Here is a 19,992-nt window from a genome sequence, read left to right on the forward strand (position 1 = left end):
GTCCTGGTGACCGCTGTGGTGGGGACAGACCCCAAGGACTCTGTTGCTGGAAGCAAGCCCAAGCTGAGTGAAAGGGGGGGATTCTGCTGACCAGTGAAGGGTCTGTCATAGTTGGCAGCTATGAGCCCACAGCCGGACCAGGGTCACCTTCCCTTTTGGGGGACACAAGAGTGTCGGCCCCAAGGGGAGCCCAAAGAGGAATTTTAGGTATACTGCCTCCGCCATGGTCTGTGTCCCAGTCTCCGGCAGTAAGTCAGGAGGGGGGTGTGACGGTGCACTCCATCTGATGTTATGAAAACATGCTAATGAGTGTGAATATGATGTAGCTGGAATATGCTTCTTGCAAAAGGTCTCTTGTAAGGTATCATTACAAAGCTTCTAATCTACTGAGTGTGGTCATCCCATTTGTATAAATGTATCATTCTTGTGTCTGAAACTAGAAATATGAAATATAACTCTGAGGGCCTAGTTGTGCAAAGGGTGGGCCATTCATGGTGGCTTGGAATCTCGATGGCTCCCATCAACCAGGACAATTGACTGTGGATGGCTCTGTTTGCAGGCAGGCCTTCCTGTGAGTCAGGCCAGGAAGAATGGAGGCTTGGGGTCTCACAGGACATGTGACCGTGTCACCAGATACTGGAATCCATCTTAAATCTGGGGCTTTTCCATTTAGAAGGGGGGGGGGGGACCCAAAGAGACAAAAGATTCCCGCCTTGTGCCAAAGAGAACAAAGGGGGCTGTAGTTATGAGAAATCCCCTAGCTACCACCTGAGCTGGAACAAGGACTGTACCGGGGGAAAGGATTGGGACCAGACTAGGAAGGCGTCCAGTCTGTGAAAAAAAGCCTATTGAAACATCTCTGAGGGTGAGATTTATCTGTATTCTGTTTTCTTACTGTATCAGGCTTAGACTTGCGTGTTTTATTTTATTTTGCTTCATAATTCACTTTGTTCTGTCTGTTATTACTTGGAACCACTTAAATCCTACTTTTTATATTTAATAAAATCACGTTTTGCTTATTAATTAACCCAGAGTAATTATTAATACCTGGGGGGGCAAACAGCTGCACATACCTCTCTATCAGTGTTATAGAGGGCGAACAATTTATGAGTTTACCCTGTATACGCCTTATACAGGGTAAAAACGGATTTATTTGGGGTTTGGATCCCATTGGAAACTGGGACACTTCTTAAGCTGTTTTCAGTTAAGCCTGCAGCTTTTGGGGGACGTGGTTCAGACCTGGGTCTGTGTTTGTAGCAGGCTGGCATGTCTGGCTCAAACCAGGCAAGGGTTCCGGAGTCCCAAGCTGCCAGGGAAAACGGGCTCAGAGGTAGTCCCAGCACATCAGGTGGCAGTCCCCAAGGGGGTTTCTTTGACCCAACCTGTCACAAGCGCTTTCCCTGCTGCTGTCTCCAAGGGCTGGTTTAACTCCCGGCGCTCTACATCTGGAAGTGTAGCCACGCCCTTAGGCTTCCAAGCCATGAGCTGGGCAGCTTGTGTTTGAAACAAAGGAAGCACAGGCCGCATGGCAAGAGACTATAAAAGGCAGCTGCATCTTCTTCATTTGGTCTTCAATCCTGCTTGTGACGTCTGGAGGAACCTTGCTACAGACTGAAGCTCTGAATGACCCATCCAAGCTAGGATGTTTGTACTCCAGAGACTTGACTGGTTTAAATCAGCAGAAATCCCATCAAGCCTGAAACAAGCCTGAACTAAGAACTTTGCAATTTTTGTATTTATTTGATTCTATTTAATCAATTCTAGCTCTCATCTATATTTCTTTCTTTTTATGAATAAACCTTTAGATTTTAGATTCTAAAGGATTGGCAACAGTGTGATTTGTGGGTAAGATCTGATTTGTATATTGACTTGGGTCTGGGGCTTGGTCCTTTGGGATCGAGGGAACCTTTTTTCTTTTACTGGGGTACTGGTTTTCATAACCATTCATCCCCATAAGGAGCGGGGCCGGTGGTGATACTGGGAAACTGGAGTGTCTGAGGGAATTGCTTGTATGATTTCTGGTTAGCCAGTGGGGTGAGACCGAAGTTCTCTCTGTTTGGCTGGTTTGGTGCCTTAGTACTAAAGGACCCCCAGCCTTGGGCTGTGACTGCCCGGCTCTGAGCAATTTGTCCTGAATTGATACTCTCAGAAGTGTCCCGCCAAAGGCCGCTTTGTTACACCCTGAAGCATGAACTTTAGAGACATAAAACATAAATCGGAAAGGACTCCCAGGGCTGTCAAACTCTGCCCTGTTATCCCAATACTTTACCTCATTTTTCAGTTAAGATAATAAGGAACATGGGCACGATGGCTGATGGAAAGGAGTGTATAGAAATAGAAATTACCACATCTGAACTGGAAGAAAAAATCAAAGAACTTAATGTGCTGTAATCAGGGGAGCCAGATAATTTTCATCCCAGAATACTGAAAGAGGTGGCTTATGAGGGTGCTTATTCAGTAGCAAGGATTTTTAATAAATCTGTCTATTTGGCATTAGCACTGTATGCCTGGAGAATAGCTAACACTGTACCTATAATTAAAGAGAAAAAGGTGATCTGGGCAATTGTAGAGGTCTGACCTCAGCACTATGCAAGACTTTGGAACAACTTGTGAAAGAATAATTATATTAAATTCCTGGCGGTAAACAGAAAAGGGGATGTTGTGCAACATGGGTTACCAAAGGTAGATCATGCCAGATTAACCTGATTTCCTTCTTTGAGGAAATTCAGTGTATCTGTAGAATGTTGGTTGCGTCTTCCCTTGACTGGTGAACTGTTGATCACATACTGATGTGATTCTGGGTGAACTGTTGATTGGTTGAGAATAACCAAGTGTCCTGATTTAACACTTCAGAGGGGTAGCCGTGTTAGTCTGGATCTGTAAAAGCGGCAAAGAGTCCTGTGGCACCTTATAGACTAACAGATGTATTGGAGCATGAGCTTTCCTGGGTGAATACCCACTTTGTTGGATGCATGGAGTGGAAATTTCCAGAGGCAGGTATAAATATGCAAGCAAGAATCAGGCTAGGGATAAGGAGGTTAGTTCAATCAGGGAGGATGAGGCCCTCTTCTAGCAGTTGAGGTGTGAACACCGAGGGAGGAGAAACTGCTTTTGTCGTTGGCGAGCCAGTCACCGTCTGGGTTTAATCCTGAACCGATGGGGTCATATTTGCAAATGAATTGAAGCTCAGCAGTTTCTCTTTGAAGTCTGGTCCTGAAGTTTTTTGCTGCAGGATGGCTGCCTTTACATCTGCTATTGTGCGTCCAGGGAGATTGAAGTGTTCTCCTACAGGTTTTTGTATCTTGCCGTTCCTAATATCTAATTTGTGTCCATTTATCCTTTTACGTAGGGACTGTCCAGTTTGGCCAATGTACACAGCAGAGGGGCATTGCTGGCACATGATGGCGTAGATTACATTGGTGGATGTGCAGGTGAATGAACTGGTGATGGTGTGGCTGATCTGTGGACAGTCCCTACGTAAAAGGATAAATGGACACAAATCAGATATTAGGAACGGCAAGATACAAAAACCTGTAGGAGAACACTTCAGCCTCGCTGGACGCACAATAGCAGATGTAAAGGTCGCCATCCTGCAGCAAAAAAACGTCAGGACCAGACTGCAATGGGAAACTGCTGTGCTTCAGTGCATTTGCAAATTTGACCCCATCAGCTCAGGAGTAAACGCAGACGGTGACTGGCTCGCCAATGACAAAAGCAGTTTCTCCTCCCTCGGTGTTCACACCTCAACTGCTAGAAGAGGGCCTCATCCTCCCTGATTGCACTAACCTCGTTATCCCTAGCCTGATTCTTGCTTGCATATTTATACCTGCCTCTGGAAATCTCCACTCCATGCATCCGACAAAGTGGGTATTCGCCCACGAAAGCTTATGCTCCAATACGTCTGTTAGTCTATAAGGTGCCACAGGACTCTCTGCTGCTTTTACTGATTTAACACTATTCATGCTAAAAGTTGACCTGAAAAGAACCTAGCACTAAATTAGTAAACTAGTGCTCCCTGGACTCAATTCAAAGGGATTAGCCTATTAGATTATATTTGAAGATTGGCTGGAACACTTAAGACAATTGGCAAATCTAGTTTATTTGATGTCACCTTTAAAATCTGACCCGCATCTCAACAAATTCATAAAATTGACCCTTTCATGTTTACAGTGATTTAAACAGCTAGCAAGGAGGTGCCTTCAGAGGCACAAGGAACCAGCTGGAGAATATTCTAATGCCTTTTTGGAACGTCGGCTCCCCGTATCTCAGAACACAAGAACAAGAGGACAGTCAATGAAATTCAAAGTCGGAAAATTCACATCCGATTAAAGGAAATGCATGTCCACAGAGTGCACAATTAGCCTGTGGAACTCACTACCACAGGAAGTTGCTGAGGCCAAGAACTTAGCAGGAGACAAAGAGAAAAGATGGACATTTCTAGGGCTGACAAGACTACCCAGCGCGATCATAGCAGGGATATTAAACCTCCGGCTTCAGGGTTTAAACCACTCTCTCACTATCAGAGAGCAGGATGAGCTCTTTGTAGGAGGCTGATTATCCCACAGCAGCTACTGTGGGTCTCCCACCTTCCTCTGAAGCAGGGACAGTACTGAACTAGGTGGGCCTTGGGTCAGACCCAGTCTGGCAGCTCCCTGCCTCGCTGACGGCAGAGCTGTGCACCCCGCTGCTCAGAGAGTTACCTGGCCCGTGCATCACCTCACCTGCCGGAGAGCCCAACCTGCCGTCCTGAAGGAGGTCTTGCCACACCGCCTGCCCTGTGCCAGCAGGGTTGAACGCTGTGAAGTGGGTCACTCTTGTGCCAGCCTAGCGGAGGAAGAGAAGGACGCGCTAAGTCTGGGGGAGCCGTTCGTTTCTAGCAGCATGGCTAACACTGCTGGCTGACTGCGCCCAGGCCCCTGGCAGTGTTCAGGACTGGATCTCAGGGAGAGTCACTCCTTTTCTAGTAAGCCACTGGCCCCAACTCTGTACCCCCATCAATCCCAGCTCCCCACGCACCCCAGGGACCTGGAAGTCCAGGTCTTACCCATCCCCCAGCCTACAGAGGGGATGACAGGGAGTAAGAGCCCTTTAGAGCCTACGACCCACTTTCCTGCCCTCCCTGGAACTGGGGTCAGCACTAGGGCCCTGAGCCCAGGGCCTCCCAATGGCCACAGCCCCCTCCTCCCCCCGGTGCAAACCCACAGCATCCATGCTTCACTGGCTCCCCCATGGCTGCAGAGCAGAGTTCAGTGCCCAGCTCCGAAGCTCCAGGGCTGAAGCCTGCAGCAGCTGCCCCTCCCCCATGCCCACAGACATCGCTGTAGCTGGAGAGCCCGGTGCTGGGAGCCCTGCCCCTGGGATCAGGCAGGGACAGACTGAGGGGCACAAGAACCTCCCCAGAACCCAAATCCTGCAGGCGCTGAGTCTCTGCCACCAGGGACAGATGCGGGTGCCCCCCACCCCCAGCACTGAGACACAGCAGCCTGCCCAGCCTGCCCCTCTACCTGCTCCCTGGCAGAGATGGCGAGAGTGTAGGGGTTCACGGGGCTGCAGTGATGCAGCAGGACTCCTGAGACCCGTGCGTCGTCCTTCTCCAGGCTGAAGGGCTCGTTCCAGTGGCCCCCTCTCTTGTCCTCCTTGGTGCCCATGCCATTCTGCAGGGTCAGCATGATGGAGACGTCCACGGCCTCATCGCTGCTGTTCTCCAGCTCCCAGACGAACACTCCCACGGGCAGGCTGGTGTCCTGGGGAAACAGGCACCAGGCGCATGCAGCTCAGAGCCTGCCAGGGAAACGGCCCGGAGCATCCCCCCACACCACAAGGAGCTGGCTGGGCCGGGGCGCTGCAGGGGCACTCCTGCTCTGGGGAGCAATGGGGCCGCTGCAGCAAGGCCTGGGGACTCCTTTGCTATAGCGAGCGGCGGAGGGCTCAGGCCAAGGCTGAGGGCCCAGAGCACAGGGCACCAGTGCCAGAGGACAGCTCTGCACCAAGCTGCACCAGGGAAGCATGCCCACAGTGCTGGAAACGAAGGGGTAAAGGCCCCGAGGGCAACTGGTGCACCTGGAGCCATCCAACCAAACCAGCACAGGATCTGCCCCAAAAGGTGACTATAGCTGGACCACTTGGTTACAGTGACCATAATATAATTAAATTTAATATCCCTGTGGCAGGAAAAACACCACAGTGGCCCAACACTGAAGCATTTAATTTCAGAAAGGGGTACTACACAAAAATGAGGTTAGTTAAACAGAAATTAAAAGGACCAGTGCCAAAAGTGAAATCCCTGCAAGCTGTGTGAAAAATTTTTAAAGACACCATAATAGGGCTCAACTTAAATGTACACCCCAAATTAAAAAACATAGTAAGAGAACCAAAAAAGAGTCACCGTGACTAAACAACAAAGTACAAGAAGCAGTGACAGGCAAAAAGGCATCCTTTACAAAGTGGAAGTTAAATCCTAGTGAGGAAAATAGAAAGGAGCATAAACTCTGGCAAATGAAGTGTAAAAATACAATTAGTCAGGCCAAAAAAAGAATTTGAGGAACAGTTAGCCAAAGACTCAAAAAGTAATAATTTTTTTTAAAGTACATCAGAAGCAGGAAGCCTGCTAAACAACCAGTTGGGCCATTGGACGATCGAGGTGCTAAAGGAGCACTCAAGGACGATAAGGCCATTGCAGAGAAACTAAATGAATTCTTTGCATCAGTCTTCACGGCTGAGGATGTGAGGGAGATTCCCAAACCTGAACCATACTTTTTGGGTGACAGATCTGAGGAACCGTCCCAGATTGAGGTATCATTAGAGGTGGTTTCGGAACAAATCGATAAATTAAACAGCAATAAGTCACCAGACCAGACGGTATCACCCAAGAGTTCTGAAGGAACTCAGATGTGAAATTGTAGAACTACTAACTGTATTCGCAAAAAGAACAGGAGGACTTGTGGCACCTGAGAGACTAACAAATTATTTGAGCATAAGCTTTCGTGAGCTACAGCTCACTTCATTGGATGCATACTGTAGTCTGTAACCTATCCTTTAATTCAGCTTCTGGACCAAATGACTGGAGGACAGCTAATGTGATGCCAATTTTTAAAAAGGGCTCCAGAGGTGATCCCGGCAATTACAGGCCTGTAAGCCTGGCTTCAGTACCGGGAAAATTGGTTGAAACTATAATAAAGAACGGTTTCAGAGTAACAGCCGTGTTAGTCTGTATTCGCAAAAAGAAAAGGAGGACTTGTGGCTCCTTAGAGACTAACCAATTTATTTGAGCATGAGCTTTCGTGAGCTACAGCTCACTTCATCGGATGCAACATGAACACTGTTCAAAACAGTGAACAGAATGCTGGGAATAATTAAGAAAGGGATAGATAATAAGACAGAAAATATCATGTTGCCTCTATATAAACCCATGGCACACCCACATCTTGAATACTGCGCGCAGTTCTGGTCGCCCCATCTCAAAAAAGATATACTGGAATTGGAAAAGTTTCAGAAAAGGGCAACAAAAATGATTGGGGTATGGAATGGCTTCCATATGAGGAGAGATTAATAAGACTGGGACTTTTCAGCTTGGAAAAGGGGAGAGATGATTGAGGTCTATAAAATCATGACTGGTGTAGAGAAAGTAGATAAGGAAGTGCTGCTTATTCCTTCTCATAACACAAGAACTATGGGCCACGAAATGAAATTAATAGGCAGCAGGTTGAAAACAAACAAAAGGAAGTATTTTTTCACACAGTGCACAGTCAACCTGTGTAACTCCGTGCCAGAGGATGTTTTGAAGGCCAAGATTAGAACAGGGTTCAAAAAAGAACTAGATAAATGCATGGACGATAGGTCCATCAATGGCTATTAGCCAGGATGGGCAGGGATGGTGTCCCTAGCCTCTGTTTGCCAGAGGCTGGGAATGAGCGACGGGGATGGATCACTTGATGATTCCCTGTTCCGTGCATTCCCTCTGGGGCACCTGGCATTGGCCACTGTCGGAAGACAGGATACTGGGCTAGATGGACCTTTGATCTGACCCAGTAGGGCCATTCTTATGCTCTCCGGGGCAACCTCACGCCCAGGCATGGGGCTGAGCCGAGGCTCAGACAGCGAGGACAGGCCGGGAGCTAGGCAGCATTCAGCTGAATTACACACAGAGCTGCGCCGCTGGCTACCTGCACTTGTCGGGGAATTGGGGGATCGCATGCCTTCTGTGGCAGCTTCCCCGGCCTGGGGAGCACCTGGACCTGAGTGATTCCAGCGAATCAACAGCATCGCTGCACGAGTCTCCCGTGGCGAGGGTGAGCCAGGCTGGGGCCCAGCTGATAGACTGGCCATGGGGAGGGGAGGGCAGCGAGAAGCTGTTGGGAGCATCCCCTGGGGCAGGACAGCCAAACACCCCCATGGGCTCCAACAACAGTGGCTCCAGGCCCCCTCTGCGGAGGCAGCGCCAGAGACTGCCCTGGAGCCCCCGCAGCCCCCAGGACCTCTGTGCTCCGGACACAGGCAGCTGGGCAGCGAGGCTGGGCCATAGCCCAGTGGGAAGGGGGCCGTATGTAGGTCTGGGACAGGCACCAGGAACAGGTAAGAAAGGGGGAGCTCAAAGGGGCAGAAACTGCAAAAAGGGGACAGGCGGGTGAGAACTGCCGGCGAGAAAACCTTGGGGTGCAAGACTTCACAGGGGCCCTGCCCTGACACACCCCAGAATGCCTCTGGTGGGAGGGCAGCATTCGATAGAAATGAGGAAGGAAGAAAGCCCCGCAGCCCTCCCCTCTGGCCTGTCCGCATTGCTGCCTGGCTGGGGAAGCCCCAGAACTAACCGGCTCTGGCAGGTCACCAGCCGACCAACCAGCTGAACTGCTGACTCCCCTTCTCGCTCGTCCGGCTAGGCAGACCCAATTCCCAGGGGCAGGGCTGAGCCCTTCCCCACGAGTCTGTAGCACCCACGGCCTCGTGGTGCTGCTGAACGACACGCAGGCGCATAGATGCTGCTGGACTGGGCCCGGCTCATCTACTCCAGTGTTCTGGACCCAGCAGCAGATGGTCTGTGTAACGCGGCACCCCGGGTGGGCACGGGAGTCGCTGCAGCCTGAGCTAGGAGACCCAGTTCCATCAGCCACAGGCTGCTGCAGACTCAGCCCTCCATCCGGTGCAGCATCACGCCGTGTCAGGCTGTGATAATCTGCCTGGAGGAAGCCTCCCCCTAGAGGCTGGGCTAAATCCTGGAGCAGGGGCATTTACAGCATTTAATTTTGTAACACTGGACATTCTTGTTACCGATATGAGCGTCCAATCCCTGTTGAGCTCTTGGCCCCAGCACCACCCAGTGGCAGTGAGTTCCACAGGATAATTGTACAACATGTGGGAAAGCATTTCCTTTTATCCATTGTGAATGTGTCCTTGTTCCTATGCTATGAGACAGGGAGAGCAGATGCTTCTGCTGCACCTTCCCCTTCCTGTCATTCTTCTGTGATTTTATCGCATCCACCCTGATTCAGCTACACTCAAAGGCAACAGCCTCAGCCTTACAGTCTCTCTTTGCTGGAGACCATTCTTTGCTCTCGCTGCCCATCTCTCACCCTCCCCCAATTCTGTTTATAAAGTAATGACTGCCCCTGCACACAGCCGGGTACCTGCGGCAGGGCAGACCAGCCCACTGCCCCCGCCGGCCTTGGGAGGACATAGCCCAGCCGGCCGGAGACTCTCAGTGCAGCTTTCCCTTGGCAGGTTTCCAGCTGCCACCTCTCACCCAGAGTCCTCAGGAACTTCCCAGCCCTCTCGGCCTTATCCTCTATCTGGGACTGATAACCAGGGCCAAAGACCAAGCAGGCTTTAATCTGCCTCTTTGTGGCCCTACTGCCAGGCCCCAGGGGAGAGGTGAGGCAATGGAGTGATAAGCAAAGACAGATAAGGAAAAACCTGCTGGTGACAGGATGAGAGGGATCTGGGCCGGGGCAGGATGGAGGCCTCTCCCACGCCATCCTCCAAAGCACTAGTCCTCCTGCCCAGGCCATGACTGAGACCATCCCACAGGCGCCAGGCCTGGTGCCCAGGCCGTGACTGAGACCATCCCGCAGGTGCCAGGCTTGGTGCCCAGGCCGTGACTGAGACCATCCCGCAGGTGCCCAGGCCGTGACTGAGACCATCCCCCAGGCGCCAGGCCTGGTGCCCAGGCCGCGACTGAGGCCATCCCCCAGGTGCCCAGGCCGCGACTGAGGCCATCCCGCAGGTGCCCAGGCCGCGACTGAGGCCATCCCCCAGGTGCCCAGGCCGCGACTGAGGCCATCCCCCAGGTGCCCAGGCCGCGACTGAGGCCATCCCCCAGGTGCCCAGGCCGCGACTGAGGCCATCCCCCAGGTGCCCAGGCCGCGACTGAGGCCATCCCCCAGGTGCCCAGGCCTACTGCTTTATCTGCCAGCCAGGAACTCCAGGCTCCATTCCCAACCCCTCATGATCTGCGCTGATCCCTCCAGTGGAGGCCAGGGAGAAGCAGACCCCCTGTGAGGAGGACAGTGACTACGAGGGGTTAGACCCCGACGGAGGCAGGGATGAAGGCTGGAGAAGGGGGAGCCTCACCTGGTAGTCGTTTGGGATGATGGGGCTGATCTGCCGGCAGGTGAGCACCACGTCCTGCCCAGGAAGCTGGTAGACGGTCCAGGCCCGAGGGTACAGGGCGTGGTAGAAGGCATAGTGGCTGCAGTAGCCCCAGTTCCAGTCCTGCAGCACGCTGGGTCTCTCCACAGACAGGACCTGCTGGTAAACGGTCTGTCCCTTCCGGCGCAAGCAGACGGTGAACTGGGAGAGGAGAGCACAGAGTACTGAGATGGGAAGGCTGGGCAGCCCCCCGGAGCTGGGCACGCTTCAACTCCGGCAGCCGAACCCTCCCCAGCACTGGCTGCCCAGGGCAGCTCAAAGAGCTGGATCAGACCTACAGGCCCTAAATGGCCCGCCTCCTGCCCACCCCACAGACCGTGCGTCTCCCTGTGCAGCCACTCACCAGCCCTGGGCTGGCTCGGAGGGGCGGGTGGCCGGGCATTCCCAGCCAGGGTGCTGGGCTTTGGACTCCCTTCAAATGCAGCAGTGACTGTTGTCATCCGCCGGGCAGAGGGGACAGGAACGAAGGCCCCGAGGGCGCTCCCAGGGAGGCTGCCCAAGAGATCTGGGCAGGGAACAGCCAACTCGGCCTCGGGGGGACCCTGCGCCGGAGGGGGCAAAGTCCCACTGCAGGTGGCAGAGGAGCCACCAGAACCGCGAGGGAGGAGCTCACTGGCAACGGAAGCGCTGGGAACCTGCCGCCAGCCGCTACGTGGCTGCTCAGCCTGCTGGGGCTTGGGCTGCATGGAGCGCAAATCAGATCAACCAGCTCTGCAGACAGCCTCCCGCCTGGCCGGCTCCCGGCACGGCTGTGTCCTGCCGGCACCGGGGGGCGCGGAGCTGCTGCAGCCGCCCTCACTCCCTCGAGCCCGCTGCTGTGCAGGTGCGGCTCTGAAACCGTGGTCCTGTGCCAGGGTCAGCACCGCAGGCCGTGCGCCGCGGCTCACTGCGGGTTTTATAGGATGCGTCCGCTCTGCTGCAAAGCCAGAACACTGGGCTCCTGACGCGGCATGCGCCGCAGAGCCCTTGGCCCCTTTCCCCGGGCATCGGGGCCTTCACCCCAGCATCTCAGCTCAGCCCCAACTCGGCCGAGCCCACCCTGCCTGTCCAGCCAAGCCTGCAGGCCCAGGGGCCAGGGCAGAGGCTCCCGGGCCCGACCCAGATCCTGCTGTGACCGCCCTGCCAGCCCATGGGGTCGGATTAGGGCAGGAGGGAAAGGAACTGGCAGTACCAGGTGGGGCTGCAGCATGTCCCCCAGGGCTCTATCCTGGGCAGGCACCATGCTCACTAGCCCTGAAGCCCTCGTGCAGTCTGGGCCACTCAGGACCCCAGACGGCTCAGGCTGGGCCTGTGGCTCCCAGCCCCTCCCATTGCTGTGCTGATCTGTCACTCGCTCACTGCTGATGTCACCCTGACAGAATAATTGGCAAAGGCGGTCCCTGAGCGGCCGTGCGAGGAGCTAACGACCCGGGGCTGGGCAGCAGTGACCCTGCCGGCACGGCTGCTGGGAGCCGCTCCATGGCCCACGCTGCCAGAACCACGAGTTTCTCTTGGCCTTCTCCTCTACCCCATTGCACAGCGCTGTTTAGCAGCTGCCACGTTCCACCCGAGAGGTGGCTGCATGGCAGTGGGGAGTGGGGTGGAGCCATGCCCATAGGTCCCCTCCGTACCCCGGGCGCAGAGGGGGAAACGGGGCCTTCAGGCTGCACCGCCTAGCGTGGATAACGTGCTCAGCCCGCGGAGGAAAGGCCATGCCAGGGGACCAGGCGGCAGGACCCCACAGCCTGCAATGCAAACACACCCACCTGGTCAGCTACGACTGTCTTGTAGTGGTACACTCCGGGATTCAACTGCCATCGACAGAACTCTCCCCTCCAGCCTCGTGTGATGGTACCTCCCCCAAACCCACCCAGCGGGCACCCTGTGGGAGAGACCAAGCAGCAGATTCACTCCTCCCTGCAGGAACCTGGCATGAGAGAGGGGCTAGCGGGACATGGGGGCACTTGCACTGAGCAGGGGAGGCGGTGCTCCACTCAGTCCAGTACAACCCAGCACCCGCCCGCCCCCTGGGTAACCTCCTGCAGCACCCACCTGCCCCACAGCACCCGCCCACCGGTGAACCCCCGCAGCACCTGCCCCCTGGGGTAACCACCACAGCACCCAACCACCCCACAGCACCTGCCCCGAGGGTACCTCCCGCAGCACCCACCTGCCCCACAGCACCCGCCCCCTGGAGTTATCCCCACAGCACCTGCCCCAGCACCCACCCCCCAGGGTACCTCTTGCAGCAGCCACTGCCTGCCCCGCAACACCTGCCCCCTCTGGTAACCCTCACAGCACCCACCCACCCCACAGCACCTGTCCCCTGGGGTAATCCCCGCAGCACTGCCCCAGCACCCACCCCAGTACCCCCAGCACCCACCCCTGGGGATAACCCCTGCAGCACCTGCCCCCTCCGGTCACCCCCGCAGCACACACCTATACTCAGGGTTACCCACAGAACTCACCTGCCCCGCCATGTGCCCCCCCCACACCCGGGATAGCCCCACAGCAGCTCCAGCTGGCGGCCACCTTGGGGTGTCTCCTGCTCTGCCCGCACCAGCATCCTCCCATCCACAACTGCCTGCCCTAAGCCCTCAGCCCTGGGGTAACCAGGGCATCTTCCCACCTGCCCCCCCAAACCTTGGGCTCAGGGAGACTCCATCCAGCTTTGGTGCCCCAGAGTGACCCTGCTGCCCTGCACGGTCCCCTCCAGGGCGGGCTGGCAGCTCACCGTAGATCTGGCGCAGGGGGAGCGGGTTGAACAGGTCGATGACGGGACACTTCTTCTCCACGTGTGTCTTCCTGTACCACCATCGCAAATACCTGCCGAGGGGAAGGGAGACCTGAGGAGGGCCACAGCGGGTCATGGCCCCAGCCCGCCCAAAGGGAAGGGAACGCACGGGGCCCTGGGCAAACTCGCCCGTGCCCACCTGGGGAATGAGTCGGCTGGGGTCCCAAGGGGCCTGACCGTCAGCCGACGGCAGGACAGCACGTGGCAGAAACGCGCCGTCTGAGCGAGTGAGACACACCCCACACCCCAGGGCAGGGCAAAGCACCATCCTCCTACTGTTCCCCACAAGAAATGCAGGGCGGGCGACAGAGCGGGAGGCCCTTGGCGTTGTGGGGCGAGCGCCGAGCCCCGGAGAGATCCAGAGCCCGCAGGAGGGACAAGGAGTCGCCCCCTGAGAACACACAGAAGAAGCGACCAGGGCGCAAGGAGACCCGTGAGGGGCCCAGGGGCCAAGGGAGGACGTAGGAAGTAGCCTACAGGTCAAGAGAACGATGCAGCCTCGGGATGTTTCAAGCCTGGGACGACTGACCAGCGCCTGGCGCCTTCGTTGTCATTGCCTCAGCGATTCCAAAGCCAGAAGGGACGACTGTGATTGTCCAGTCTGACCCCCCGCACGGCGCGGGCCCTCGGACCGGCCTGGCCCGACCCCCCCGCACGGCGCGGGCCCTCAGACCGGCCCGGCCCGACCCCCTGCACGGCACAGGCCAGAGAACTTCCCCAAATAATTCCTAGAACAGATCTGTTAGAAAAACATCCCAACTTGATTTAAAAGTTGTCAGTGATGGAGACTCCACAACCACACTTGGTAAGCTGTTCCAATGATTAATTACCCTCACTGTCAAAAAGGTACACCTTATTTCCTGTCTGAAGTTGTCTAGCTTCAGCTTTCAGCCACTGGATCATGTTGTATCTGTCCCTGCTAGACAGATGAGCACTCCGTTATCAATATTTGTTCCCCACACGTGCAGTGTAGTTTTCTCTCTCACCAACAGAAGCTGGTCCAATAAAATATATTACCTCCCCCACTTTGTCTTTCTGTTCCCCATCTAGGTACATACAGACTGGAATCATGTCACCCTTAACCTTCTCTTTGTTAAGCTAAATGTATTGAGCTCTTTGAGTCTGTCACTACAAGGCAGGGTTTCTAATCCTTTAATTATTCTCGTGGCTCTTCTCTGAACCTTCTGCAATTTATCAACATCCTTTTTGAACGGGTGGGCACCAGAGTTGGACACAGGAGTCCGCCGGTGGCTGCACCAGTGCCATATTTAGCATAGAATCATAGAACTGGAAGGGACCTCGAGAGGTCTCTAGTCCAGTCCCCTGCACTCATGGCAGGACTAAGTATTATCTAGATCATCCCTGACAGGTGTGTGTCCAACCTGCTCTTAAAAATCCCCAATGATGGAGATGCCACCACCTCCCTGGGCAATTTGTTCCAGTGCTTAACCACCCTGACAGTTAGGAAGTTTTTCCTAATGTCCAACCTAAACCGCCCTTGCTGCAATTTAAGCCCATTGCTTCTTGTCCTGTCCTCAGAGGTTAAGAAGAACAATTTCTCTCCCTCCTCTTTGTAACCACCTTTTATGTACTTGAAAACTGTTATGTCCCCTCTCAGTCTTCTCTTTTCCAGACTAAACAAACCCAAGTTTTTCAATCTTCCCTCATGGGTCATGTTTTCTAGACCTTTAATCATTTTTGTTGCTCTTCTCTGGACTTTCTCCAATTTGTCCACATCTTTCCTGAAATGTGGTGCCCAGAACTGGACACAAGACTCCAGTTGAGGCCTAATCAGCCCGGAGTAGAGTGGAAGAATTACTTCTCGTGTCTTACTTACATCACTCCTGCTAATACAGCCCAGAATGAGGTTTGCTTTTTTTGCAAAAGTGTTCCACTGTTGACTCATATTTAGCTTGTGATCCACTATGACCCCCAGATCCCTTTCCTCAGTACTCCTTCCTAGGCAGTCATTTCCCATTCTGTGTGCGTGCAACTGATTGTTCCTTCCTAAGTGGAGTACTTTGCATTTGTCCTTATTGCATTTCATCTTATTTTCTTCAGACCATTTCTCCAGTTTGTCCAGATCATTTTGAATTTTAATCCTGTCCTCCAAAGCACTTACAACCCCTCCCAGCTGGGTATTGTCTGCAAATTTTATAAGTGTACTCTTTATGCCATTATCTAAATCACCGATGACGATATTGAACAGAACCGGACCCAGAACTGATCCCTGCGGAACCTTCCAGCATGACTGTGAACCACTGGTAACTACTCTCTGGGAACGGTTTTCCAACCAGTTTTGCACCCACCTTACAGTAGCTCCATCTAGGCTGCATTTCCCTAGTTTGTTTATGAGAAGATCATGTGAGACAGTATCAAAAGCTTTATGAAAGATATACCACGTCTACCGCTTCCCCCCATCCACAAGACTTGTTACCCTGTCAAATAAAGCTCTCGGGTTGGTTTGACAGGCATGATAAGACCCAACAGCATACATGGCATTGTACATCCAGATCATTACTGGCCCCTGTCCAGGGAGCTGGCAGACCAGTGCTGAGCCAGACACTGCAGATCTGGCACAGACTGCTGGCACTGGGCTTGCTACATACACACATGCTGATGTGAACCTTGCCTTCTCGTCCCCCCCACGCCCTTCAGTTACCATCTTCACCAACGGTGTTTTGTCTAGAGGGAGAGTCCACTGGGGCAGACCCTAGTGTAAGCACAGTTCATAGACTATACAGAAGATTAGGGTTGGAAGAGACCTCAGGAGGTCATCTAGTCCAACCCCCTGCTCAAAGCAGGACCAATCCCCAATTAAATCATCCCAGCCAAGGGTTTGTCAAACTGGGCCTTAAAAACCTCTAAGGAAGAAGATCCACCACCTCCCTAGGTAACGCATTCCAGTGTTTCACCACCCTCCTAGTGAAAAAGATTTTCCTAATATCCAACCTAAACCTCCCACACTGCAACTTGAGACCATTACTCCTCGTTCTGTCATCTGCCACCACTGAGAACAGTCTAGAACCATCCTCTTTGGAACCCCCCTTCAGGTAGTTGAAGGCTGCTCTCAAATCCCCCCTCATTCTTCTCTTCTGCAGACTAAACAATCCCAGTTCCCTCAGCCTCTCCTCATAAGTCATGTGTTCCAGACCCCTAATCATTTTTGTTGCCCTTCGCTGGACTCTCTCCAATTTATCCACATACTTCTTGTAGTGTGGGGCCCAAAACTGGACACAGTACTCCAGATGAGGCCTCACCAATGTCGAATAGAGGGGAACGATCACGTCCCTCGATCTGCTCGCTATGCCCCTACTTATACATCCCAAAATGCCATTGGCCTTCTTGGCAACAAGGGCACACTGTTGACTCCTATCCAGCTTCTCGTCCATTGTAACCCCTAGGTCCTTTTCCGCAGAACTGCTGCCTAGCCATTCGGTCCCTAGTCTGTAGCGGTGCATGGGATTCTTCCGTCCTAAGTGCAGGACTCTGCACTTGTCCTTGATGAACCTCATCAGATTTCTTTTGGCCTAATCCTCCAAATTTGTCTAGGGCCCTCTGTATCCTATCCCTACCCTCCAGCATATCTACCTCTCCCCCAGTTTAGTGTCATCTGCAAACTTGCTGAGGGTGCAATCCACACCATCCTCCAGATCATTAATGAAGATGTTGAACAAAACCGGCCCCAGGACAGACCCTTGGGGCACTCTGCTTGATACCAGCTGCCAACTAGACCTTGAGCCGTTGATCACTCCCTGTTGAGCCCGACAATCTAGCCAACTTTCTGTCCACCTTATAGTCCATTCATCCAATCCATACTTTTTTAACTTGCTGGCAAGAATACTGTGGGAGACCGTATCAAAAGCTTTGCTAAAGTCAAGATATGTCACGTCCACTGCTTTCCCCATATCCACAGAGCCGGTTATCTCATCATACAAGGCTATCAGGTTGGTCAGGATGACCATTGCAGCATGGTTTGAACAGATGCAGCCCATCCCAGTTTCAAATCATACCTCATGGGACTTGTAAAGTGTCCTTTAGGTGCTACATAACTAAAGCAAACATGGCTCTGTACAGCAGGGGGCTGTGCCAACCCTAACCTCTCCCTATCCGAAGGCTCTTCAGCGTACAGGCAGATGTGAACACAACAAGTCCAAGATGGAGCACAGCCAGAGCAGGGACTGGCCACGACAAGTGGAATGCTCCAGGGAACGGCATGTGACAGCATTTTCTATCTGAGACTGGACCAAAATGCTGTTTAAAAGGAGTTACTGAAAATACAAGCCCGGTTTCCTTAAAGGCAGACGATGAGCCGGCTTCAGGTTGACCCCTCCGGCCTGGGAAGGGTGGCTGGTAGACCAGAACAAGCCTGGGCAGGCCTCCTGGTGGGGGAGGGAAATAGTAATTTAGGGTGAGACACCAGATGCTGGGTGAGTGCGGAGAGAGACTAAATCCTGGGTATGCTCGCTCCAGCGTGCCGCTTGCGTTTCAAGAGGGGCTGCAGGAAAGCAGCAAATACAATATAGACTGAACCCAGAACACATGCCGTGGCCATCAGTGGTAGGGACACAGACATTCGCCTCCCGCTCAGAGGGCACCCCGTGCAGATGGCCCTGTATAGGCTGTATGGCATGACTTGAACAAGATTGTACATGGCCACGTCACGTAGCCCTGACTTCAGAGAGACACTGGTCCTGGGTCTGTAACACACCGCAACCGCCCACAAGGCTCCAGGGCACTGGCCTTGGAAGCAGGGTAGGGGGATGCAGAACTGACCTTAAGGGCTTTCCCTGGGGGGGTAGCACTTTCTGAGCACTGGACAGATATTAAGAAATGAACCCTCCCCATCCCGGAGACAGGCCAGGGCATCTTTCCATTGGTTGAACAGGTCTAGACATGATAGAAATGGGATGGGTCTTGTGCAAGGTCACACAGCACACAGCGTCAGAGTCAGGATTGGCCCTCAGCCCCCTGGCTCTGAGCACTGGGCTCGCCCCTGCTTCGCACACTCAGACACCGCAGTGGTGAGCACGGTTACAGCCTCGACAGAACAGAACAGGGGATCTCAGCCCGGCAAACGGGTACAAGGCAGCCACAGGACTCAGAAACGCCTACACTGGAGCAGACAAAAGGTCCCCTAGCTCAGCAGCCTGCCCCCAGGAGAGGCCAGGAGGGACCATTGTGATTATCCAGTCTGACCCCCTGCACAGGAGAGGGCCTAGGACCAGTCTGACCCCCTGCACAGCACGGGCCGTAGGGATGTCTGACCCCCTGCACAGAACGGGACAGAGAACTGCCCCAAAATAATTCCTAGAGCACATCTGTTAGAAAAACATCCCATCTGGATTTAACAATTGTCAGTGATGGAGAATCCATCGCAGCTCTTGGTAAACTGTTCCAACAGTTACTTCCCCTCACTGTTAAAAATGTGTCTTATTTCCAGTCTGAATTTCCTGCCCTGGATCATGCTCTACCTCTATCTGCTAGATTGATGAGCTCTCTATTATCAATATTTGTTCCCCACGAGGTACTTATTGACTGGAATCAAGTCACCCCTTAACCTTTTCTCTGTTAAGCTAAACAGGTTGAGCTCCTGGAGTCCATCACTATAAGGCAGGTTTTCTCAACCGTTACTCATTCTCATGACTCTTCTCTGAACCTCTCCAATTTATCAACGTCCTTCTTGAATGATGGACACCAGAGCTGGACGTGGTATTCCAGCAGTGGTCTCACCAATGCTGTACACAGAGGTAAAATCACCTCCCTGCTCCTACTGACTACCCCCCATTTATGCATCCAAGGATAGCATTAGCCTCTTGACCACAGTGTCTTCTGGGAGCTCAAGTTCAGATGATTATTCAATACAACCCCCAAATCTCTAACATTTTATCACCATTGAAAAGCAGCGTGGATTTGATTTAAATCAAAGTTATTTAAATTATTATTTAAATCACTAGTCAGGAAGACTCGATTTAATCATGGATTTCTACATGAAAGTGCATTCTTGTTGGTTGTTATAACCTGGATACACGTTCCTCACCGCACAGCGAGAGAGAGACGTAGGCTTCAGTTTTAGAAGGTACACACTATACATTTTTAAAGTGATTTATTTTGAAAACTTTTCAGATTAGTTTTACAGCTATATCAGAAAATGAATGATTGTTTGGTTATTTCATTTACCAAAGGTAACTGAAGCAGATATTTATGAAGTCATTGGGAGGTGAACTATCTCCAATTCAACAGGTTAATCATTAATATTTGGAGATTTTCTTGCCATGCTGTATTAGGAGGACAACATCACCAGACAGACATTTAAATTGTTGTAATTAACTAAAACAACAATGTGATGTATTCTGGATTTTTTTTTCTTCAACAACAAACATATAATATTTTAACAAAACAAGCATATGAATTTTTGAATTTAGTTAAACATTCAAGTTTTTTAAAATCAGGTTTGTTTTTGTTAAAATTGTTTTTAACTTAAATAGTTAAATGAAATATTTTTTTAAAAAAAAAACAAAAATCAATCGACTATGTCAGCCAGGTCAACATGAGAAACTTAAAATATTGGTTTCTGC

The 19,992-nt window shown here is 52.5% G+C and overlaps 1 protein-coding gene across 2 annotated transcripts in view; it reads right to left on the reverse strand.

Moving 5' to 3' along the window:
• The window catches only part of GBA2 (glucosylceramidase beta 2), a 68,525-nt gene that overhangs the window by 39,501 nt on the left and 9,032 nt on the right, over positions 1 to 19,992 (reverse strand). For both annotated transcript variants that reach the window (XM_074952190.1, XM_074952189.1), the window contains exons 2-6: positions 13,355 to 13,446; positions 12,387 to 12,502; positions 10,564 to 10,782; positions 5,505 to 5,744; positions 4,722 to 4,824 (exon numbers count right to left, since the gene is read on the reverse strand). In XM_074952190.1, coding sequence (XP_074808291.1) covers positions 4,722 to 4,824; positions 5,505 to 5,744; positions 10,564 to 10,782; positions 12,387 to 12,502; positions 13,355 to 13,446 — 770 coding nt within the window. The remainder of the gene's footprint in view (positions 1 to 4,721; positions 4,825 to 5,504; positions 5,745 to 10,563; positions 10,783 to 12,386; positions 12,503 to 13,354; positions 13,447 to 19,992) is intronic.

The sequence above is a fragment of the Natator depressus genome, chromosome 5 (assembly GCF_965152275.1).
Source record: "Natator depressus isolate rNatDep1 chromosome 5, rNatDep2.hap1, whole genome shotgun sequence".
Classification (NCBI taxonomy): Eukaryota; Metazoa; Chordata; order Testudines; family Cheloniidae; genus Natator; species Natator depressus.